The 24510-nt window shown below is 41.9% G+C and overlaps 3 protein-coding genes across 8 annotated transcripts in view; 1 reads left to right on the forward strand and 2 right to left on the reverse strand.

Moving 5' to 3' along the window:
- The window catches only part of ngef (neuronal guanine nucleotide exchange factor), a 28878-nt gene extending 28147 nt beyond the window's left edge, over window positions 1-731 (reverse strand). The window contains exon 1 of the mRNA XM_053873782.1: window positions 267-731. Coding sequence (XP_053729757.1) covers window positions 267-477 — 211 coding nt within the window. The 5' untranslated portion in view covers window positions 478-731. The remainder of the gene's footprint in view (window positions 1-266) is intronic.
- Window positions 732-3951: 3220 nt separating this feature from the next.
- mrps23 (mitochondrial ribosomal protein S23) lies at window positions 3952-5890 on the forward strand. The gene is made up of 5 exons (XM_053873302.1): window positions 3952-4075; window positions 4485-4664; window positions 4933-5010; window positions 5089-5212; window positions 5628-5890. Exons 1-5 carry the CDS (start codon window positions 4032-4034, stop codon window positions 5742-5744), a joined length of 543 nt encoding a protein of 180 aa, XP_053729277.1. The 5' UTR covers window positions 3952-4031; the 3' UTR covers window positions 5745-5890.
- Window positions 5891-8634: 2744 nt separating this feature from the next.
- Window positions 8635-24510, reverse strand: part of LOC128763497 (RNA-binding protein Musashi homolog 2-like) — a 70458-nt gene continuing 54582 nt past the window's right edge. For 4 of the 6 annotated variants that reach the window (XM_053872322.1, XM_053872325.1, XM_053872324.1 and 1 more), the window contains 9 exons: window positions 21668-21716; window positions 17688-17770; window positions 16664-16772; window positions 15435-15506; window positions 14319-14381; window positions 13005-13199; window positions 12603-12745; window positions 12097-12164; window positions 8635-11369 (listed from right to left, as the gene is read on the reverse strand). In XM_053872322.1, the coding sequence (XP_053728297.1) occupies window positions 12123-12164; window positions 12603-12745; window positions 13005-13199; window positions 14319-14381; window positions 15435-15506; window positions 16664-16772; window positions 17688-17770; window positions 21668-21716 (756 nt within the window). In that variant the 3' untranslated portion in view covers window positions 8635-11369; window positions 12097-12122. Of the gene's footprint in view, window positions 11370-12096; window positions 12165-12602; window positions 12746-13004; window positions 13200-13890; window positions 14210-14318; window positions 14382-15434; window positions 15507-16663; window positions 16773-17687; window positions 17771-21667; window positions 21717-24510 lie in introns of those variants that run through there. The other 2 variants (XM_053872323.1, XR_008415650.1) reach the window with 2 other exon arrangements.

Here is a 24510-nt window from a genome sequence, read left to right on the forward strand (position 1 = left end):
TTACTCAGACAAGTGAGAACCGGTTTCTCGAGTATTCAGTATTCAGTAAGATTTCTATTGAAGGATCGGCCGCCAAGCCTTGTTCCACATCAGCTAATGAGCCTCAAATATCACCCAACATCACCATGAGGCACCACAGCAGAGCCACTTCCACTGCTCAACAGCTGGGCTGTTCCAACTCCTTCCACCGAGGCGCAGTTCCCTCCACTGTCCATCACACAGACAGTCTCTGAAGTCACTCATTTAAAAAAAAAAGATGGTCTCACCTTCCAGCTGCTCGGTGGAAACCCCTCTCTTCTTCCTCATAGAGCGGTAGAATCGGGAGTTCCTCTTGATGGGCTCCCTGGTGAAGCCGCCCCGGCTGTCGTCATCATCATCTTCCACATGGCGGTTCTCGATCACAGGTGTGGGATGCTTCTCTGTGCTGTCCTGTGATTTGGGCGGCCACTTCCCCCGGAACAGTGCTGTCACTGACATGATGACTGATTTGCGATGCTCCTTTTCTAAAGTGTTTCTAGTCTAAAGAGGAAAAAAAAAGTAATCCAGAAAAATCAGCCGGAATCCAGGAGCAAATCCATGCCGGGAATGCTGCACAGAGGCTGGTGTAAAAAGTAAATCCCCAAAAGACCTGAGACAAACACCGCCAGGGAGGACAGTAATGGCTGGTGGAGCTTTCCTTCCTTCTCTGTGTGTTTGTAGACCGTCTCTAGAACCAAGAGTGGTTTGCTTCACTTCTGTCTAAAGCTGTAATTATTGCATTTATGACTCTCTCTCTCTTGCTCTTTGTCCCTCCTCTGTTTGGCTCTTGCCCTCCCTCCCTCCCTCTCTCTCTCTCTACACCACCCTGTTACATGCTAACATTCCTGAAGACAACATTAAGGCTGCCAGTCGTCTGTTGTGGAACCTGAAAAGTCAGCCGGTCGCTCTGTGTGCTGCCCAGAGTCTGTGTTCTCCCTCTAGTGCGCTTCTATTACATTGTCATAATGTCACGCAACTTCAAGGACAGTAAAGCATCAGTGCACTGAGTGAGAGACCTCTGACCCCTGAAGCGCAGGGCCTCACGCTCTTGTTCTCTGTCAGCTGATTGGTGAAGACCAAAGTCCAGGTTAGGCAACACAATGCCACTGCACCATTACGGGACATTACATTCATTAATGCTTGCTCTACTGACAAGTAGAACACCAGTTAGAGCATCGCCAGTGGACAATGTTGCAGTGCTCTTTTGCACTGACTTATTATTAAACCGTTGTCTTTCAGTTGGCTATTTTTGCTCAGGTGTCCGAACTGTTGATTGGTGCTTCCTTTGGTGTTTTGTGTGAGAAACCACACAATGTCCCCACAGGCATAGCAATACAAACGTGTGTACGTGTGTGTCCTGAGTCTTGAGTGCCTGACCAGCCACCTTGTAGTGAGGACATTTTGGTCGGCTTAGCGGGTTAAAACCTCAGTGAATGTAGTTTATTAGGTTTAAGTTTGGTTCAGAGGTTAAGGTGAGCCATGTGTTTTGGGTTGTTAGGTTCAGTGTGAGAGGCTGGGGAAAGCATTATGGCAATGAAAGGCTCTCACAAAACAAATGTGTGTGTGTGTGTGTGTGACATGTCCTGGTGCACATGACTGACATCTGTTTCAGTCTGTCCCGGCTTATTGTAAACAGGAGCCAAGTGGAGGACCAATGTTGCAAGCGAGTGTTAGCAAAAAAACACCAAAAAATGCATGAAAAAAGAGAAAATGTAAATGAAAATTTCAAGCCAGGCACTTGCTCTGGCTGCCGAACCATTGGATCCCTCAGAAGGCCAGTAAAGACAACACACGCAGCAATATTTACCACCTAAATGATGTTCCTTCGTACGAGAGAAGAAACATGCTACATTGAAAGCTCGGGTCCATCAGTGTGGTGCACATTTGTGAGGATGACTTGTTATCATGTAAAACAGGTTGGAGGCCTGGTGAGCTTTATGACGTTGAGCATGTGTTCGCGTTGGTTGATCAAAGGACAGTGTTAATTGGCTTTCAAGCCGCTCATCAAAGTCGCATTAATCCTGAGGCTGATTTAACGCCAAAGGTGAAATTGATTTTGAAACTGCATCAGTCTATTCTTTGTATAGCAGCAATTATTGATGGGCCAGTGAGGCTTCATGAAACAGTGTCCTCCTTTTCAGAGGCCGCGACATGGCACTCTCTGCTCTAAACTCTTTGGACTATAACGGCCATAATAAACAATAATAGTATTTCCTTTTCATTTATTGTGATATGTTGAGTACAGAGCATGTTACGAACACAATTTCCTTTGGGATTAATAAAGTTTTCTGATTCTGATTCTGATAAAACCTCACAAAGCTCTGAAAATAAGGAGACTAGTTCAGGAAGGCACATCAGCCCATCACTACATGCAATAATACACTGAAGACACAGGGCTCCTCAAAAACAAGTCACTTTATAAGAGATCAAATTAACCTTCTGGAGCATATTATTGCAATCCAATACATAATACACTGTGCTACACATATTTTATCAATATATTGTGTTTTAAGTGCTTCAATTGGAATGAGCTCAAATGGACAGCAGTAGCACCACACTGTTCCTTCAGACACAAATGAGGAAACCTTCAAAATGTTGGTGAATCCATATTTTGTCTCCACAATTTATGCTTGTTTTAAAAGGAGATGGTCACTTGTCCAGATGTGCCACCAAGCCCAGGGAAAATCGACGGGGGGAACTACAGAACATTCATAATTTTTTTTTTTTTTTTTTTTTTAAATGCTTGCTGACCTTCATTAAAATGTATTTCAAATTTTCTATCATTACCGGTCCAAAGTGTTTGATTTGAGCAAAAAAGGAAACAGACTTGAATCACAGTTGTAGAACGTGGAGCTCACCAGCTACAAATAGCAGCTGCAGTGTGAAATACTGCATTGACGCATGTTACCCTCAAGTGCATGTTCTCAAACATTTAGCTATCTAGGGGACAGACAACGAAAACAATATTTATTTCACCCACAATAGTGTGTGTTGAACAGGTCGACCCAGAAATACTTCTAATGATTGTTTTTTAGCAGTGACCAGTCGGACATTCACCCGTCCAATATATTATTTATTTACATTAAAGCATATGAAGAGGTCCCACATCTTTTGGCATACATTTTACTACAACTGCATTTACAATGGGCAGTTCAGTGATTATAATCAATCGTCAAATATTAGTCACTTTATTACTGAGACTAATACAGTACGTGTGTAAATGCTCTGAAATATTGTGATGTGAACTTAAATATTTGGACATCAAAAACATTCAGCAACGTTCATGAAAAACTCGCGGAGCGGATTGAAATGAAATGCTTTGAATACATTTGATTTTCGCAAAGAAAGTGTTCAAACAAACCCCACATCTTTTATGCTCTCTTGGCTGTATCTTCAATGCTGAAGTGCGGTCTGCTGTCAGGCTCCCGCCAGCCAACTTTGAATTATTAATGTATTTAATCTAATAATGAGGAGCTCTACGGCAGTCATTTCCCACAAACCAACACAACAGATTTAGACTGCACGGTCATGTTCCATGACTTCCTTACAGATAGTTGTGAAGGTGGAGTCTCAGTGATAAGACGTTTAATGGTGGACTCACTCAGCCACCAAGTGTATTCACAGTCCCATATCTCAGCGAGGTTCTTGCACTTTGTCCACTGGATCATGCAACTTCATGTGTTCAGATTGCAGGTCTTTGTTGAAATAACTAATAAAACAGTTGAAAATAAAAAATCAAACTGGTCTTACTAATCTGAAGTTTCAAATTATAGAACAATTATATTCAGTTCAAGTTTTAAACATGTCCTCACTGTGGGACTTATTCTTTCTAACCTAACCAGTAATCCACGCGTCCGTGCTCCAAGACGTACACCATATCGACAGTAGATAGCAGCAGCATGCAGTGAAACGCACCGGCCATCGCTCTGGCACCATAGAAGAAGAGAAGGGACGCCCACGTGACTGGAGTTGTCACAGTGACCCTCCACTGTTTTTATTAACTAAAAGTCCTCATGGCTGGAAGCCGTTTAGAAAAGCTGGGAACCGTGTTTTCACGGTAAGAAGATTTCTACTTTAGTAATCTTTAATTTATGGCCAAAACTCTTGTCGGCACTCAGCTAACAGTAGATGCTAAAGGTTGCTAACGACATGTCATAGCCTTGTTTACCTCTCAGCAACTCTGTTAATGGGGACTTTTGAAAAATCCTCAATCCACTTCTATTAACAAAATAACTATTGTCGCCATTGAGCGATGACATTGTTAAAGGCGGTGTTTCCTGACAGTCTTTAAAGGTCATTGAAATTCAACGATGAAGGTGAGAGTATGTTGATCAAGAACTGAGTCAGATGAATAAATATGTTTGCTATTATGTTTTGCAGTTTGCACGCGTTTATGATGTCACAATATATATTTTTGAAGTTCAATTAAGATAAGAATCTGTTGTCTGTCACACAATGATCACCAGGGTCAGAAATCTGTTGAGCTCAGGAGTCCTGAAGCCAGAAGAAAAACCAATATGGTACGATGTATATGAGGCTTTCCCTCCCAAAAGGGAACCACTCTATGTAAAGCCATATTCCAATCCACCAACTCAAAAGGCCGACCCTGTTCCAGAGATCTTCTACAGTGAGGATGAAGTCCGAGCGTAAGTAGCCATTGACTCACATGTGTATTGTGTATTCAAAGGGAAATGTGTCTGGTATATTGAACAAAGTACGAGTTGGAAATCATAATACTGGGATCATAATACTTATACTGTAATAAACTCTGAATCGTGACACTGGCTTACGATGCTGCACTTCTGTTAAATATTAATTTCCTTGTCTCTTGATATGCTACATTTGGAAGATGTCCAGTCTATCGTCACTGTTTCTGCAAGTGTATCTCACATGAGGCGTCTTCTGACTTTCTAGAAAATTCTGTAGGCAATACACAGCTGGTCCTCGGCCTTTCAATCTGTCCAAGCCCAACTTTGTATCTACCAGTCAAAGGTAAAGTCAACCAGTTCAGAGGGAAAAGGATGGATCGCTGTATTGTCTTTTGTTTACCTATCCCTCATATGTTTGTAGGTTTGTTGACAAGTATGCAGAGTTGAAGAGCTCCACCGATCTAGATGAAGCAGCATTGTTTGAGGAGACTGGAAAAGCTTTACTCAAAGAAGGAATCGTGTTGAGAAGGAGAGGAGCTGCTCCGGTAACTATGTCCAACAACTCTTAACTCGTTTTTCTCGTTCTTAAAGTTGTTTTCTTTTTTTATTTAATTAAAAATATTTGCCCCTGTCGGCAACTTTGAACTTCCGTGGTTTCCTGTATGGATTTTATTCAAGGGTTGGATGAGGACTCTTCTCCTGACTTTCTGTCCATTGCATGGGTCAGAAAGTGACCCATAAATTGTTGTTAAGACACTTGACTTGGCTACTCACTACTTGTCATGTAAACCTTACACTGGGTTACGAAAAGATGATGACCTCATGAATACGACCATAAATCACTATTCGCTGTCCTACTTGCGACTGTCTCACTGACACAACACTCAGATTTGTGAGTAAAGTCTGTTTCTTTTTTTTGTGACTGGGTTTTCATGTTGGATGATCTGTCTTGTCCTGCAGGTGTCGGAGGAGCCACAGGGTCCATTGCAGAGAGTGAGGTTGTCAGACGTGATGGGTGAGCAGGTGACAGACGCCACTGAGAGCGAGGAGACGCCACAGCAGAGCACACAGTCCTAGGCACTGGAGAGCTGCAGACTCTTGGTTCTCAATTATGATGATGATGATGATGATCTGCATCCTGACGACATGAAGTCAATCAATGGAACATGTTTGTAAATAACTGTTTATGAAGTAGCCCATTAAATAACAAGTTTATACCAACTGCTTAAATTCCTTCATACATGGTTTGGTTGTATTTTGTTGCACTGCAAAACTAATCAATAAGGTACTCAGAGAAGGACAGCCACAGTTAACCATCACTAACACATTGTTGCTGTGGAGCAATGGAGAGAAACTGCAGTTTATGTAAGCTGTTAAATACAGCGACCTTTGAGGATGAAGTGGTGAATGGGTTCAGAGAAGGAAAGCATGAACCTCGTCCAGACCCCGCTGCCAGAACACAGATGAGGTGCTACGTCGCCCGAACCAACCTGCAATGATGGACGTGAGAACCAGGCAGACCAAGGCGAGACAGCCTCAGCCGTCACCTGGCATCTGAGTGGGACCCTGGTATCTGGGGGAGCCCAGCTGCCTCCAGACTCAGATGACTCTGACTCAGAAAACAACTGAAAACCAAGATGTAATTGCTACTTTTCATTTTCAGCTGACCTCCTAAAATACAGTGTGACATATTTAGTGAAGGGTGACTGCATTCAAGTCTCTCATTCTCGTAGCTGACCAGAGCCAGAATGAGGAGACGACCACTCCATTGGTTCAAAAGGCAGTCCACACAGCGCCTCAAGGGCACCTGAAGGCTCCAGCCATGTCCCTGGCTGATTCTCTACACAAAACATTTAACCATAGGACAGCTTCTGGGCATGAACCACCCCAACCTCCACCGTGATCATGGGATGGGGATGTGCTCCATCCACCAAAGTCATCCAGTCCCCAGGTATCACTCTTTCCTCTTGTTGTATCCTGAACAATAGTAGCACGATGTAGTAATTTATTAGAGACTGTGACCTCCAGACTTTTCTGGAGCCATCACAGGATGGACTCTTACAAGTGTTGCATCTTAGCACTTGTTTTTACTCTGCAGTTAAGCAGGACAGTAAGACCTCAACTTAATTCCTGACCAATTATCAACACCCTAAGACTGGAAGTGAGTGGATGTTCAGTTGTATTAGGTGACATTTATGAGCCGGCCAAGTCCTGAATTCGGGGAAAGCGCCTTAACAGATGGTTGGATCGTATAAATGTGATTATAAAAGTAGTTAATTACATGTTTGTTTGTTTTTAAATATCTTTTTTCTAGACTGTGGGGCAGGAAATGCTCTAAACCTATTTAATTAAAATCAATATATTTATTAATAGCTTTGGGGTGGAAAAGTAAAATTACCTCCTAAAATGTATTGAAATAGCTGTACCGAGAAATGAGATGGTGATGAATGATGTAAAATATAATACAAGTTATAAGCCATGTTTTAACCTGTTCAAATAAAAGGAATCAAACAAAAATAAACGTGTACACCCCTTTGGTTCTACACCATGTAATGACTGCATTGTTTCGGTTTTTTGTTCCTCAGAACTTGATATGCAGGCTATGGAATTATTAAATATGATTTACCCAAAAAAATAAATTCTTATTTATGGACATGTTTTGGTTGTTACTAAAATTGTCCAGCAGAGGGCAGTGCTTCTTAAATGAGTGTACAACGCTGGCAAGTTTGAGCTATGTAGTTTGTCCTTACTTATTGTTTATATTGGGATATTTTTCTGGCAGGAGTTTGGGTTTATTTCATTGCTTTTTACGGTGAGAACACCCAAATATATCTCTGTGTTGGGATGTTTATTGCTGAGCCATAACAGCAAGAGTCGGTTAGTGTTCAGCTGCTCCTTCAAGCATCAAGGTAACTACCTAAATGGGCTCCTTCTATCTGGGCTCTCCTTCAGCTTGGCAGTGCTTGTGAGGGACAACACACAGAGCCACAAAGCCCAGCCCAGCTGATGTCTATGCTTGGTCACAGACATGGACCCGAAGACCTCACAGGAGGGGTGTCCTTGCAGGAACTTGCTGAGGAAGTTAGATGGCGATGGGGCTAAATATGAAATTAGGATTACCAGTTTAGACATCAGGAAAGTTGTGAAATACATATATATTTCTGGATGCACTACAGATATTTTGTCAAAATGTGCTGAAAACCCGATAAAGTTGCGACTCAGGGAATGTATATTAGATGAGAAGTGGGGAAGGAAGTCAACATTGGGAGCCAGCCGCCTCTCATTTATTTGTTTAACAAGCGGCTGAAATGATTAAATAACATCACATTGAGTAAATGTGATGTTATTTAATTATTTATGACAAATGCCTGGTGAATTCTGGCTGAAGGTCAAGTCTGCGTTCAGCCCGCCCGCACACTGAAGCCTGTCCATCACCCGTCGTACCCTTGCTGCTTATCAGTCAATGCATGACAGCTGGCAGCATTCGACGTAGCCACAGCAGCACGCTCCAGGAGGTGACACACAGTCAGCATGACCACGGGTCTCACTCACAAGAGAGGTAAGGTTGGAGCTGCCAACCCTTGCTGAGGTGGACCTCAGGAGTAAGGGAGTACTGAGGATGATGAGAAATGAGAGAGGGGCCAATATTTCTTGGTTCAACAATGATGGGAGGTTTCATTGAAACAATTGTTCAAATCCAGGGATTTTCTCTCAGAGAGTGTGAAAGTTGAAGTTCCCTGGCTGGATGAAGAAGCCCACGTTCAGGCTGCTTTATAAAGCAGAACAAGAGAGTCGATGCGTTCTCCAGAGACTGTCCTACACCTGCGCTCATTTTTCACCACTTTAATTGGTTCTCCTTGCTCAACAGACTTCAGGCGGAGAAGCCGCGTTGGTCATGACCAACCTCATTCTGACAGCCCAGCTCCTGATCGAGGAGTAAAAAAACACAACTGGGGGAAAACTCAACTTTATTGTGGGCCAGATCATTAATCCGCACCTGATTCAGCAAACCTTTTTTTCAGGAGCTGTTGCTCTAGTTTACACCACTAGCTCAATATCATTCATGCCTTTAGTTTAAAGCTATTGTAAAGATCAAAGTAGCCCTTCCCTGTTCCTGTTACCACGTTAGATCTTAGTGCTTCTTCAGTGCACCTCAGAGGAAGGTGCCGGCTGCTGCAGGCGAAAGTCATGAAAATTAAACACAATTTGCTCCTAAAAGGTTCAAAGTTGCACAGTGCCACTGATGCTGACTGATCGCCTTTTGTGGTTGCAGTCACATGGTTACGTTAAATTGTCATGTTGTTTGTGTTTAGTGGGTTAGAATGAGCAGTAACATTCCTTTTATTTCACCATGGCTGTTCCACCCATGAGAGTGATACAGACGTTTCAAGATCCGATGTGTTTTGCTGACAGCAGTGTGTGAAACACAAGAACTACTGTGTATTGAATCCTAACTTTATTGAGTTGTCCCAGCAGATCTTGCCACTCTCTGTGTGACACTGGCCCTCGAATAGTGAAGGGTTTCATGAAACAGTGTCCATACTGTACAACCAAGACTGAACACACAAGTTGCTGCATGGACACTTTTCAAGGTCCTGGTCTCCCTTATTTACACAAAAATTGGAAATCCAAACTCATTTAACTTGGCTGGATAGTATTTCCCTGCATCGGTCACAAACTGGGGGTCTCAGCAGATCACAAAGTCAAGGCTGTGCGTGGGCACATATTTCTGGGAGGTTTTTGGGGAGTGGCATCACTTTACTGTATTTTTCTTAGTAAAAACGCCTTCATAACTTGACTTGCATACACAGTGATACGCCACCAGGTGTAACAAAGACCCCCCGAACTGGGCAGATAATGGAATGAGGGACTCTCATCTTGCCACCATGATTATGTGGAGGCTCACGCTGGAAGAGAAGAGGATGGGATGGCATCAGCTTTCGGCCAAAGAATAACGGATGCCTCATGAGGTAAAAGGCAGGGCACAGGTCAAACGTACAGTGAGATCCAACACTGTAAATAAGCTGTGCTCATGATGTACCCATTTATTTACTGCAGTGGTCATTAAAAACGTAAGGTTCAACATTCCGCTTCATTGCTCTGATTGTTGCTTGATCTTAGCAAGTGAAACAGACAAATCTGTGCTGGAAATGATCATTTACGCTCACTTGTGGTGTCGTCCAGGGACATTGCAAACTTGAACAAAAGTGTTCAGCTTACCAAAACAGAATGACTCTGGCGTTTCAGTGCAAGTTTGTCAATAGACGACAGACAGTAAAGACGAGACTCTTCCACCACATGATACCGAGCTGCACATTTTCTGTGGTAATGTAACAATGGCCCCTATATGTGACCTTAGTGGACAAATGGCCAAGTGCAGAGGATCAAAGTCATGCAGTTGAGATGAAGGCAAGTTGAATTATTTAGGCTTCAGTTTATCCTGTAATCACCTCTGATCTTATACAGAGTTGCCAAGGGACATCTCGCTACACACTTTGAATTTACAGTTTTTCAACACCAATACATTAAAAAACAAAAATGGTATTACACTTGAGATTTGGCAAAACAAGCCTCATGTGTTCGTGTTGGTCAAAGGCAAATAAATTCACGGGAAACTGTCACGAAAATAACGCACCAGGTAGTCAAGGTGGTGAAGCTACAACAGCGGTTCATCTCACACAGGATGGTGAGTAGCTGAGGTGAAGTTGGATGGCTGGTTTGGTCGTAGTGCGATGTGATGGTCACCATGGAGGTTCTCCCAATAGCTTCCTTCAGTTTTCCTCTCACCACATATGACTGAGCATTATTGTACTAATATTCACAGCATTACTTGTAACCATGTTTGGACATAATATGACATTTGTCATAGAATATATCGTACCAATGGCTTTCCATCACGATGCTGAGGCAGCTCCTCGAATCCATGTGATCTGAGGTCCAAATGAATTTGGAAAACACAGAGATCGATATTCAACATACACCTACTTGATGGTTTGGACTCTCACTTATAGAACATTTATACTCTATGAACTGGTGTTGCAGTCAAGACCACCTAACCCGAGACTGAGTTGAGACCAAGACTGAGGCCAAAATGAATACAGAAGAAACAAATAGGTTGTTCCAATGACGGTATTTCATTTCCTGAATTATTTTTGACAAAAAAAGGACTGCCGTTTCTCTTACAGTGAGAAATAAATGGGTGTGTATTGAGTTAGCTCTTGGTCTCAGTCTTGGCCCCTCATTGGACTTGCTCTCTGCATCCTCTGGTGTCAGTCTCGACTCTGTATCGGGTTAGGTGGTCTCAACAACGACACAACTAGCAACCGACTTTATTTGCAACCACAGCAAAGTATTATGCATTTTAGCCACACTAATAAATATATTTTTTTACAATCTAAACACCAATACATTTTAAAAAAGTCCCCTTATTGCCAAGACTGAAGATTTGGTGACCACAGGGTTTGACTGGGTGCTACATCTGTCTGATCCAGGTCAGTCAGCTGAGTCTGTGCTGATATAAATGTGCAGGTAAAACCGAGGTGCTCAGTCCAGTAGGGGCAACCTCACGTTGACAACACGTAACATTCAGGGTCACGACAGACAAGCGCTGTAGATCCGTGTGGTCCTGGTCCTCTGCCAGAAACTCACTGCTCCATTCCCACCATGCTGGTGCTGCAGGTTGTTATTGCTGGTCGGCTACACCTGCAGGTCAGGACACACAACATGATTCCTGTGAGAAGTCTTGTGACTGTGCTCAGTATCTACACCTGAGTCAATGAGGTGTGAAATCATACTGTTTACTGTTTTGCATTAGTGGGCAACAGTGCACATTGCACCACTGTAGAACACAAATAAATATTTACATACAGTAGAAAGAGAATAAACTAAACCAAACTAGAGAAAAAGTTCCACTCATGACACATCAGCTCAGACTAACTCACTTGTGGTGCTTATCAATACTGTTGTGACCGTATTAGTGCATGAGTTTCACTATACTAAAGTGATGTGCGGTCAGGGATGGCGGGTGAGGCATTAGGATGGAAAAAATAAAAAATAAAAAAACTAATATTTACTCAGCTATCAGTAATATAGGGTCATTTTCTTTTTAACCTTGACTGAAGTTCCTCTTCCTCACAGTCGGGGGCAGTGCACTTGTGGCTCCAGGCTCTGCAGGCTCAGTGTAGCCAAATGTTTACTAATAAAGAGATGTCCACTATATTTTTGTGTGACTGTTCGATTTTCATCATTTTCACGATCGCAACACAATTCATTGCTCACATCAACACTGACATATGCTAGTTCAGCCAGGTTTTGACCCCTTGCTGACTTGCTTCCCAGTCCTCACTTGCAGGTGCTAGTTTCTGACGTCACAAGTTTGTTTTATTGCAGTGTTATCGCAACAATGACCAAGATAGTAAAAATCCAAAACCTCGAGTGATGTGACAACCGCTGGGTTCAGTGGAATCCATGAGTATAGGCAGCTGCGATCAGTGGACCCTAGAACAAAACCAACAGCCAATAAGTGTTGTTGCAAAGATAGCCCCAATAATGAAACAAATTGACGTGACTGGCGGAGCAGCATGAAGCGTTACTGTGCCGATACTGTGTCTCTGAATACTGACACCTGCTGGACATTAAACAGAGATCCTGTGAGAATACATTGTTTTAGCAGTTGCATCCTGTTGACGGATGCGCTTCCTTAGAAACCCAGTTTGGTGCGTTTTTTATCGAGTCGACACAGTCACGTGATTGTCTTACAGCGGTACGCGCACTGACGCGGGGATTCCTCTGCGAGCTCGGCAAGCGCGCCGGCACATAACAAACAATCCCATCATCAAATGAATATTGCACACAGTAGAATGCATGGGGTGTCCCAAAACAATTTTCCACAACTGTATTATTGTTTCTATTCAGTAAAATGAAGAGAATACGCACAGACAGGCTGTGGCTGAAGGAAGCGCCATGCTGCATGCTGCTGGGACCAACATAGCTACTGGAATCCAGAGCACTGCTACTGTAGAGCTCCGCTGCTGGACTCTCGGCACAAGGGTAAGCCCCGGGTCGGGTCAGGCTGGTTCCTGTTGGTCAGGTGAGAAGCAAATGTGCTGTCTTAGAAGACCAGCCTGAGGTGTGGCAGACATATTTAAAACATTGAGAGCAAAAACTTGAATTAGTTCCAATTCATTGTCAACCCCCCCCACCCTGGTTGACTTTGTTTATTATTTGCTCTTACTGCTTTTTACTAGTTGTACTTCCAATGACTTCTGCTCTTATTCTGTCACGGGGTCCCTTAAAGAACGAGATGTCTGTCCTGTCTACAGACAGGAGAACACACACCTGGGTTCTTGAAAGCATCTGGGCTGGGCAGGTGGTGCTGGAGGGAGCTGGGAGAGTTGCAGGTTGAGCTGGGAGGCTCACTGGTGAGGACCTGAGCCTGATGCCTGAAGGAGCCACAGTCCAGGGAGTAGAGCGCCCCTCCTCTCACGTCACTGCTGGCCGCAGCAACAGAGTACGTTCCATAATCAGCTAAACCTGGGAGACGTGGTGGAGAATTGACAAGACAAGCATGTCACTCATTTCCTTGACTGTAGGACATCAAGTCATCACAACTTAAGAAATATATCAAAGGTGTATTGATAATTGGTGTTCCCGTTTAGAGATGTAACTATGACGAACATTTCACGAACATTTCACGAACATTTCAGACAAAATAATCGTGGTCACACAGAACATTGTCTATTTTTGAGAAGACAACAAATTTACTGTTATACAAGGAGTACACTCGCCACTGTCATACTATCAAAGATGAACACATGAGAGCAGGCTTTTAGCTAGGAGGGCGTCTGGGCATCTGCAAAACATGAGAAAATGGACTCCCAATTCTCCGTAGCTTGGCCGCCAGATTACGCTGGTGTATGGCGGCATCTGGCAGCCAAGCAACGGTATAGATTCAGTCGTCCATTTTTTCATGTTTTGAAGACGCCTTCCAAGCTAAAAGCCTGCGTGAGGGGTGTGTTCACTTTTGTGAGATGCAATATATATTCTGTAAATTCCATACATATAGTCATATCTCCAGATCATGTGTCTTTGTCAAGCTCCAGAGAGAGCTATGCAGAATCCACTTTGTCCTTGAAAACCAGTAACAGAACACCCTTTTTCCACTCATCAGGCATCCTCTCAGCCTTGAAGGTCGCATTCAACAGTCTGGTCACAAAGTTCATACCTTGTTCTCTCTCTGCCAGTCCATCCAGCCTTTGGTTCATAAAACTCACGCCACTGCTTTAGCCTTAGCGACCTCTCTCTTTGCCCAAAGCTGACAGGTCAAGTACATTTCCTTTGCCAACATCTTTTTCCTGATACTTTCACTAGCTTCATTTTTTTTACTGCCAAGTCTTGTCCCTGCAGATACATCTAAACATTTGTTAGGGGGTCCTTATGGCTTCAATGACAGAGATGGGTTGACTGCTCCTCGAAGGGCCGGGGTGGTGCAGGCTTTTGTTCCAGCCAAATAAGCAAAAACTGTTTAACCATTGAGCTGTCAGCTGAAACAAACAACATCATCAACTGATTACACATCTGCAGACATCTGAAAAGGTGGAACAAAAACCTGCACCCACTGCACCCACCCACTATATATACATATACACCTACCTGAGCCACGAACCGCTGCCACAGCTGCTGCTGCTACTGGTCCATATGCTGCTGCATGAAAACCTATATCCACAAGAGAAACTTAGCATCACAGTACTGCTTTGCTACTAGAATCCCAAAGGCTTTCTCTTTCATGATTTTATGATAAGCAGCTGTGAGACTCCAAGTCTGTAAAAACCCGGCTCTGAAACAGAGTTAAATAGACTTATATAGAATTACAGTAAAATCAACAGCAACAAGATATGCTGTGGACGGCGATGTATCAACGTGCAACAAGGAAGTCTGATTTTGGCGTCACTCTATGATGCAGGAGTTCTAAAGATAGTAGGTATTTGATGCAGTAGGATAGAGAAATAATCACTTAATATTACATGCTTTGCACTGGTAATGCATGCCATGTTATAGACTAAAGAGTCTTAGCAACCTGGGTTCATATCCAAGGCCAAGGTCTTTCACAAGATTTTATATACAAATGTTCTCACAATATAAACCACACTGCACAACCTGTACCTCCAACAATTATTGCCCCGCATAATAAAAAAAGATCTCCATCATTCCCACATGCAGGTCACTAGACCTCTGTGAGGAATAATAAGCTACAGACAAAGGATGCAAGAGAGTGGAACAGTTCCTGGAAAATTCAGATCAAACTACTTTATCATCTTAACAGACAGATATAAGACATGGATGTGGCAGAGTTACAGAGAATTTCTCCGATTACAGGCTTCAATTCAGCGGGCAACACCTGAGGAAACTCACAAGTCACAGTGACATGGGACGTACACAGACAGTAGCGCTCTCTGGGGCTAAGCTTAGTCACAGCAAACAAACGTGTTGATGGGAAGTGAAGAGGGAGGAGAGCTCATAATGAGGACCCGTCTTCCAACCCCAGAGGCAAATCTGTTTGGGCAAGAATGATCAACAGTGGGCTGCCATATTTTACATGACGTCCATCAAATGAATGTTGTGAAGGTACGGTAAGGTCCTTTTTTTTTATTGATGAGACACAGCTCTTATATTCTATTTATATACTATATATATATATAGACACATACACACACACACAACATTGGATTATTTCCCTAACAGAAGACAGAGATTCAAAGAAGACTTTACCAGGGAGTTGGTAAGTGTAGCTCTGAGTGAACCCGGCGTAGCTTCTGCCACATGATACAAAATTGGGACAACCTGCCAAGAAAAGAACAAATCACAGCTGACTCCATTAAATGCATGAGTAATATGGCTTTTTATTCTCTCTCTCTCTCTCTATATATATATATATATATATATACATATATATATATATATATATATATATATATATATATATATATATATATATATATATATATATATATATATATATATATATGTATAACATTTGCATAGATGTAGAGTGTCACAAAGTTTGCTGTCATTCACGCTTCACTAGCCTGTAGGGATGGATGATATGGACAAAAAAAAAGCGATAAATGTTGTAATTTCGGTGATAACAATAATTATCACGTACATTTTCAATACATTTTCATTTCATGTGTTGGACACTACAGTCTCTCTTGAAACTGTTTAATGCTGAAACTTAATAGTAGAGTTTGTCTCCAACATCAATAAAAGTTTATGTTTAAGTACAATAGTTAACTAAGTGCTGAGATGAGAAATTCAATGTTTCACGTCTCTGGTAGAAGCCGCTGGTGTCTGACAGACTGCTCACTGCCAGTTTTATTTAGGGGTTAAATTGAGCCGTCTGTCTGCTGTATCTCATGTCTCTTAACAGTTGACTTTAACTATGGACCAGTCTGGACACATTTCTGAAGAAATATTAGAAATAATGAGAATAAATGATCATTTAGTCATAGTCTCTTCTCGAAATTATTATACAAACTGTCAGTGTCAGTCCTTAGTGTTGTGTAATGAAAAACCTTTTCACAATTCTCTCTCCTAAAATGGTTGTTTTTCATTGCGTCATTGAAGACTTCACTAATTCTTTGACTGCATTAGAATTTGTTGCTGGTCCCTGACTGCCGTGTTGTAGCATTAGCGCTGCCTGTGAGAGTCTGTCCGTGATCAGTGAACCAAGGCAGACGCCCGTGTCAGGAAACCTATAAGGACCACTCCATCTAATAAAACAAACACTGATCCAGAGACTCAGAGTCGACCAATGTCATTATCAAAGGTTCCCTGTATTAAAAATAAGTTTAAAACTACGATCATGAACCGCGCGCCGTCGCGGTTTCGTCATGTTCATGTATGCGAGTGAAATGCAGCGAGTGTGCATTATGTATGAATGTGAGGAGGTGTGCTGATCCGTTTACCATGACCACAGTCTCATCAAGAAGCAGACTTACTCAGCATGCCCAGCATTAAAGCATCCACAGCAAATGGCAACCCGCTTGCTCGGCCTTGTGCTCCGGTGGGATACATCACCTCTTTTGGCTGGGCTTTTTTACACTCTACCTGTGACACAGGACAAGTTGGTCACAACAATGATGAGAAAACATAACTGTGGCTCATCACTGACTCTGGGCCTAAGTAGCCATTTGGAGGCCCAAGGAAAATTCCGGGTGATGGAGCTCTTTCATACAGAAAAATAAGGGATATATCTTGCTGAGCTGGTTCTATGCCAACTAAGTCCCAATGCCTAATGAGAAAGGGTGAAACGATTCATCTACTCCATCAATGCATTATGATCCAACCACACCTCCAGTTGTATTACTTCTGTGAAGTATTAGTTCTCTCTTGTTTGTTCATAAAAATGACAGCAGCAGCAGGTTCAACCACTGCTCTTTAAGAAATGTTGCATTTTACTTCACATTAGTCTCTACTTTTTTGAGTTTGAAGTCAGAGAGTCATTTCAAATCATATCATGAACAGGTGGCATTTATCTCATTTTAATACGTGAAATAGCAAATAAAGAGTGGCAACTGAATTTAAAAAAAACTATTTACTAAATGTGATGTGATTTTACACTTTATAAAAATGTAGAATTTTGTACTATGTGGACAAAGGTTTGTGTGTATATATATATATATATATATATATATATATATATATATATATATATATATATATATATATATATATATATATATATAGTAGCACTTTGTGTGACTCTCTCCAATACTGACGGTGCCATAGAAGTGACACTGTGCTTCATATGAGCAAGTCACTGAAGTATATAGAGTGATGGAAGCACCACCCCATGGCAAACCCTGCCCCTCCTCCATCTTTCTTTTTTCATGACAGCCCACGGCTTCAAGATATGCACTGGAAAGTGAAACAAGTGGGTAAAATGGTGCCTCGTGCTTTTGGAGTAAGAATGTGCTGCAGTCTAAAAGGCACTTAATATTTTTTAATCTTTAGTTCACTCACCATTTTATTATTGATTTCATGAAAATGGATGTCACAAACTTTTTCCACTGCATCTTCGATTTCAAAGGTTACAAAGCCAAAACCTGCAAACAAAGTGGAGACGGATAGAAAGGTTTATTAAGAGAAAATACAGTAACTTTCAGCATCATCTGTTTTCACTTTTGTTCAAAAACAAAGAGAACACATCTTGAATGTCAATAACACCACAAGCATCATAGTTCGGCCTCTGCGGGAGAGAGATGTTTTGCTCATCACATTGTGTTGCACTCTTAAAGTTCAGCATTGTACTACTGAAGTTAGACCTGTATTGGGATGTATGAGGTCTCTCATAGCGTTCGCATCACGAAGAAATTATCACAACGGAAGCTTGCAGCAATTATCGAAACAATATAAAGTTAAAGATTGCAACACTTTTCTCGAGAGCTTATGTTTGTCAAATGTTGTGGATGTTCTTTCAGTTTCAGTTCAAGTTGTCAGGTGCTGGCGCCGTAATGACCAATGCATAATCTAATGACCGTCACATGACAGGCAGTTAAAATGTTCTTAGCTATAACAACTGCTCCAAATGATCACACCGAAGCTGCTGCAGACAAGTGCCCTCACGTCTGTTCACTGTGCTTACTCTCCTCCAGTTTCCACCAATCAGCACTAACCACTGTGTTCGGCTCAGACCAATCAGCAAGAAGCTTTTCCTTTTGCTGTGACAGCCATTTTTTGCAAGTGTACCTTCCTTTGTTTTTTCTGTTGTCCAGTCTTTTCACTTGTTCAGCTGTTCAGCTTTGACTTTTTGAATAACAATTACTGAAATTCATATTTGTTGCTGCTTTCATGTCCATTTAGCAGATGTTGTCATCCTTCTAATATTCTGTACAGAGATCAAAGGGAGGAATAATCTTCTTAGTTTCACACAACAGTCAGCCAAAATCCATTTCCACGCTTCTACAACAGCTCCACACTAATAATAAAACATGCATGTGCCAACACACACAAACACACAGAAGGAAAGACATTCACCACACTCCCTCCGCTAATAACAATGACAAATGGGATTACAGCCGCGTCAAAACAATTTTGGTTTTAATTACACGAGACAGATGAAGGTGAAAACCATGACAGGCTTTTCTCCACTAAGTCAATTGACGGGACCAAAGAGCAAAGAGGAAACCCTGACAGATGTGCAGAGTTCAAGAGGGAAGGTGCAGAATAACCAAGGTGAGCAAAATTGCGTGGTTGAAATGCTCTGCACTATACTGACTACAGTGTATACTGACTTCTCTTGAGACTTCTCTTTCATTCTTGGTACAGACATGTGCAACCAAAACAACAATGTTCTTTTGATAATGTTAAACTCAACAACCATGGGACGGAGCGTCGGAAATTGGATGTTTAGAGCTGTGAACAGAAACAGATTAAAAAGATTAGTAACGCATCAACCTCATCCTGACACATTTAGAGTTACTCCGAAAGACATAGCTAAAACTCTCTAAAAATCTTCTTGCCAGGAAATTCAAAGGCCAAAGAGCATTACCAGGAAAGTATCTATTTATTTACTAGACGCTAGTGACAAAAAAGTCACCAGCTTCATGTTCATGTACTGTGGTTCCATGTTCACCACACCAGAAGTGATACCATAGGTGTCACTGGCCATCAAGTCAGATCTACAAATGGAGACATCAAACGTCTGTCTCCATTTGTAGATCTCATGTTCCTTCCTTGTTCCTAACATCTCCACTGAGATGACAGTGAGATGGCATCCTAGATTTTAGATGTTAATTTTCTCTGAGTCCTGTTTGTTCAGCACTACCGATATTTACTTATTATATATTTATTTGTGCCCTCTTATTCTTTAGTTGTTGTCACGATCCCTTTGAAAATTACAGTTACTGCTATCGGCACTCTGTTTCTTCTGTCGTTTTCAGGAAAGTGGTGGCACCCAGTCAAGCCTCACTCCTCTTTATGTACACTGCCAAGGACATCAGCCAGAATCTGCACGATGACCGTGATTCCGGTTTGACAAAGCAGCTCTCCAGTTTCTCTCAGGGTTTCTAACAGCTTTGATCCTTTTTGGATTACTTTTGTGTCTGTTGTCAGACAAAATTATTACAATGACAATAACAGAAAAAAGATAGAAGTACACCCCAGGAATATGTAAATGCTCTCACTACATATCAATTGCTTTTTCTTCTTTTTTTCTCAGTTCCGGCCAGCACTGATCTCAGATGTCCACTATCCAGCTTAACTTCAGAGGAGGACTTTCTATTTTTGTTAGGTTTTTTTAGAAGGTAAAATGCTTCAGCTCTGATAATAGTACCCAATTCACTGGAATAGTTGCCAGAACTTGCTCATTAAAAATCAGCATTCAAACAGCAGCACCGTCCTCTCCTTTAACAGAATGGCACTGTTAAGCGACACTGGGGCAGATTTCCTGACATGACAAGAGCAATGCTAATATGTGCCCCATTAAGACGTAGCCAGCTATTTTTACAAACAAAAAAATATCTCTTTGTTAAGAAGCAAACAGAGAATTCGTAACTAGAAAAAAAAAAAACTTGTCAAGAGTGAAAAAAACCCTGCCCGAGGTTTGCATATAAACACATAAGTAGTAGACGTCACAGTTAGCGGCAGAAAAAAGCAGGACAGTCTTGGACACTTTCAGAGTGGCATCAGAATTTATGTTGGACCAAGCCCTCTTTGCATCCGCAAATACGGCTGCTCTATTATATGGAAGAGATTCTGACTAACATGGGGTACAGCTTCTGGTTACACTGACACCTACAGTTTGGGATGTCCTGGCAGCAGACATACTGGTTGGTGTGAACACACTAGTGCACAGGATTATTTTTTAAACTGCCTCTGCATTGCAATGTCCATTTCTGAAAATAGCCGGCTACATATAATCGCAGTGTGAAAGTGGTTTTCCAATTGCGGATTGATCAAGTCCAGGTGTGTTACAAAGTAAGTGATGGGAGGACGCATTTAACTGGAGAAGACAAACCTGAATTCAGAGGTGCCAGCTACTAATAGTTGGTGTATCTTTGTGTGTGCATAGCAGATTTTCTTTATTTTTTTCACTGTTGAGTTTGGTACTATGCTATATTGTACATAACACCCCACGTTGCGCTATGTTATTGTATATTTGTAAATATGTTATAATGATTACTTGTTTGCACTAACTAACAACTTAAGAGCTCCTCTAACAGTGAATTTCTCCTTTGTGAGGTCAATGAAGTCTTATTATTTTTGGTATGTAATGCAGTTTGAGTAAGACATTGCTGACAACCTTGACTCAATGTTGGTATCAATATACTGCTAGCAGGACAACCAATCCTGAGCGAAAACACATTTCAGGATAAGGCAAGCTGCACCACGTACAAATATTCAGTGTTGCGATGCAACCCAAAAACTTCTGTCGCATCTGTCTCCGTCTTTGAAACTTCAACTTCTTGTGGTACATGACTGCCCTGCTGAAGCAACAGACTTTGGCATCAGATAGGAGATAAGTGTTCAGGTAGATAAGCATCCAGCTGTCTAAAACACTCTGCAACAGAAGCTATATAAGTCCTTATCAGGCCACAAGGACTCTCTCCACTGCTTACATTTCACTTTCGCTTTGATTTGTCTCTCACTCACTCTCTCCTTTAAGTCATCTGACAACATTAATGAATACAAAGTAGCAGTTTCACAGGAGAACACAGAGTTAGGAATATCCAGAATACTGGTTCGTCAACATTGAGGAGTGTGTGTCTGTTTATCACGTGAAGTATGCCTGTGACAAGAACACAGAATTACAATGGATTGCTAGTGAGTGAGGAAGTTATCTGAGATGAACAATGGGGATGACCTTGAGGAAGTACAGACAGGTGGATTGTGAGTGCGCCCACCCTTTTGTGTTTGTGTGACTGTGATAGAACATGGTGTTGTCACAAGGTCAACCAGAAATCATAACAGAAACATGCACTCAATAAGACAGAGGAACCTACCTCTATGCCGATGAGTGGACTTGTCAAACAAGAGCATGGCATCCTCTACCTAAAAGAGAACCATAGACCACGTTACACAGTCTCAGGAGAAGCGATTTGTGAGTGACATGGTGAGTGAAACTGTGCAAGCATGGAGTGGTTGAAACTGACAGTTTGTTTTCCCGACCTACAGATGTCAGGTGTCAGGTCATTCTTCTTTGTGGATGATCATGGCATTAGTGATGGTCATTTACGAGAAATCCCGCCCTGAGAGGCATTTGATGGGAGCCATCCTGATTCTTCCTTCTGTTAAAGCAGCAAGTTCATACACTGGGTCAAACATGACCTTACGGATGTCAAAGTTAAGGCGTTAAAAAGACACTATCGCTGTAAGGACACACTGCATTTTACATTGAACAGAGGGGTATTGTATCGCTTTTGTCTCTGTGACACTCTTACAGCACCGGCTCAGCTGAGATCATGCTTGTCAAATACATTCATCCGAATGCACCTGCACAAAACTCATGCTCTAACAACAAGCAATAAAACTGCACTGACATACAAGAACAGGGTGTTTGTCCATTCCATCAGTTTTGTAGGATTTAATAAAACTCCTGCATTTAATAATGTGTCTTTCAGTTAAAGAGAGAGAGAACAACACTTTTTTTAAAACAACAAAGCAAGCCTATTTGAAAACCTCGGTTGCAGGTACCTCGATGGACTGTGACATCTTTTTATTACACACTTGTAAGTCAAAATCACTTGCAGCTTCACATCCTCGTCAATTCACCACATAAGCAGAGTGTGTTCTCCATCGTTGTGCTGTTCTTTAGGTCCTGTGTTTACAATGTTACACTTATAGCATGTTTGTGAACCTCGGAGGTTCTTCTGAAGAATGTTCTAGACAGTATCTGTTATGTTGTGTCAAGGCTGCCCATTATTGGCCACTCATGTTTGATATATTTTTTCCTCCAAGTTACATTTAGAACAGATGCAAAAAGTGGTATTGATTGTGGCCGATTAGTCGTGATTCAAATTTGGAATCTAGCTACACCACAAGCTCTTTAACACATTTGTCTTCGTCAAACCATTTGATAACAGTGTGAATTTATGTACCATACCACACATACTGAAATAAAGCCACAACAAATTAATAAACAACTACACAATTTCTGGCAAAAACAGAAGGATGACACCTACATATATATATCTGGCATTTCTCATAGCTTTTTACAATTTTATGTACATTATACATATTTATTTCAATTGTTAGGTTAGATGTCCTTTATTAGTCCCACATTGGGAAAACTCAACGTGTCACAGAAAAGTGCAGTACATGCCTCTTATTTACACCGCAAATATACACAGTAGACATCAGATGAAGCTGGGGAAAATCACATCCAACATAAAAAAACACTGACAAGGCTGAACCTCAAAAGAACCAAAGCATCAAACCAGTGGAGTTTGCTGACAACACAGCCTCATCCAAGAAGGAGACAGGTCAACAGGCTGGCTCTCTGGTAAACATGCATCATCCCCCACTTCACGACTGAGAATGCAACCAGAGCAAAAAACAATTCTGATGATTCTGACACGTTTAACCATCATTAAATGTCATCGATTTTTAATACGTTTTCCTTTTTCCTTCCAGTTTGAACATGTCACATAATGCAATGGAAGGATGTTAAGAAACCCAAAAGCCCCATCATAGAACAAACAAAACTAAATCAGAAAGCGATGTTGAGTATAGTGTTGCGTTGTGATAACATAAGATAAATGTTGTACAATGTGAGCAACATGAGTGAAGCAAAAGTGTTGCACATCTATCGCCATGCTTGAAGGCTATTAGCTTATGTTTAATTACACTTCACGGAGATCGAGTTGTAACTGCCCTGTCACAATGTGCAGCTGCCAACCTGTCGGGAACTGGGAAAACAAACTCCTCTCCTGGGACCCCCTGCTTATCTCCGCTGTCAGTCACCATTACAGCTTTTTGGAAGAGGACCGTAGCAGGTGCAGTACTCCCTGAGCACCACACCAACATAGATACGTACAATACCATTTTAACGGGATATTTTGCAGCGGTATAGTTAAATTGTTAAAGAGTCTCAATCCTGGTCACAACACCCCACGGTAGTGTTTCCCCATTGTCTATTCATCTTCACCGAATTCTCCGACAACTCAACCAGGCTGAGTTAGAAACGAGGGGTGTTACATTCACACACACTGGAATACGCATCAGCCTGCTGACTCATAAATCATCGGCGTGATCCGTCTGAATCAGCCAAAGGGAGATTGGACAGTGATGAGTCTAACGGCTCCTTTGCTTTGACAAAGATTTATTCTGATGAGCACTGTGCTGCTCAGCCGGCTCGTTAATATTCATCAGATATAATTAGATAAGAGACAGGAGGGCAGAAATAGAGACAGGACGTCCATCACGGTAGAGGGCACGTAGCCCAGGAGCTCAGGTGCTGGTTATAAACTTTCATTAGAGAACAGACTCAACATCCAAGAACGGGTGATTCCAAATTCACCTGGGAGCATGCATGTGTGTGTACGTGTGTCTTCTGATGTCTCTGTCCCTGCACAGTTTTCCCCCGAGCTACATGAGCAGAGATACCCAGAAACAAAAAAGTACAGTGCTTATGTGGACGATAGACAAAGAAAGTACCTAGGATAGGCCATACAGAGACTAAAAGAGGTGAAGAAGAGAGTGCTGACAGGGTGGAATGAATGGAGATGACCGTCTGCGGTGATCCGTGGCAGAAGAGTAGAAGCTAGTTTGAAGCTAGATATTGATTGAGCCAGTGAAGTACAAATCCAGACGTCAAAAGTGATCATAGTCTGGTCATATGCAGTGA

The sequence above is a fragment of the Synchiropus splendidus genome, chromosome 8, assembly GCF_027744825.2.
Source record: "Synchiropus splendidus isolate RoL2022-P1 chromosome 8, RoL_Sspl_1.0, whole genome shotgun sequence".
Taxonomy (NCBI): domain Eukaryota; kingdom Metazoa; phylum Chordata; class Actinopteri; order Syngnathiformes; family Callionymidae; genus Synchiropus; species Synchiropus splendidus.

Coding starts and splice junctions, on each gene's coding strand:
- mrps23 (XM_053873302.1), top strand. CDS start 4,032: ATGGCTGGAAGCCGTTTAGAAAAGCTGGGAACCGTGTTTTCACG. Junction 5,011..5,088: donor TTTGTATCTACCAGTCAAAG/GTAAAGTCAACC, acceptor ATATGTTTGTAG/GTTTGTTGACAAGTATGCAG. Junction 5,213..5,627: donor GAAGGAGAGGAGCTGCTCCG/GTAACTATGTCC, acceptor CTTGTCCTGCAG/GTGTCGGAGGAGCCACAGGG.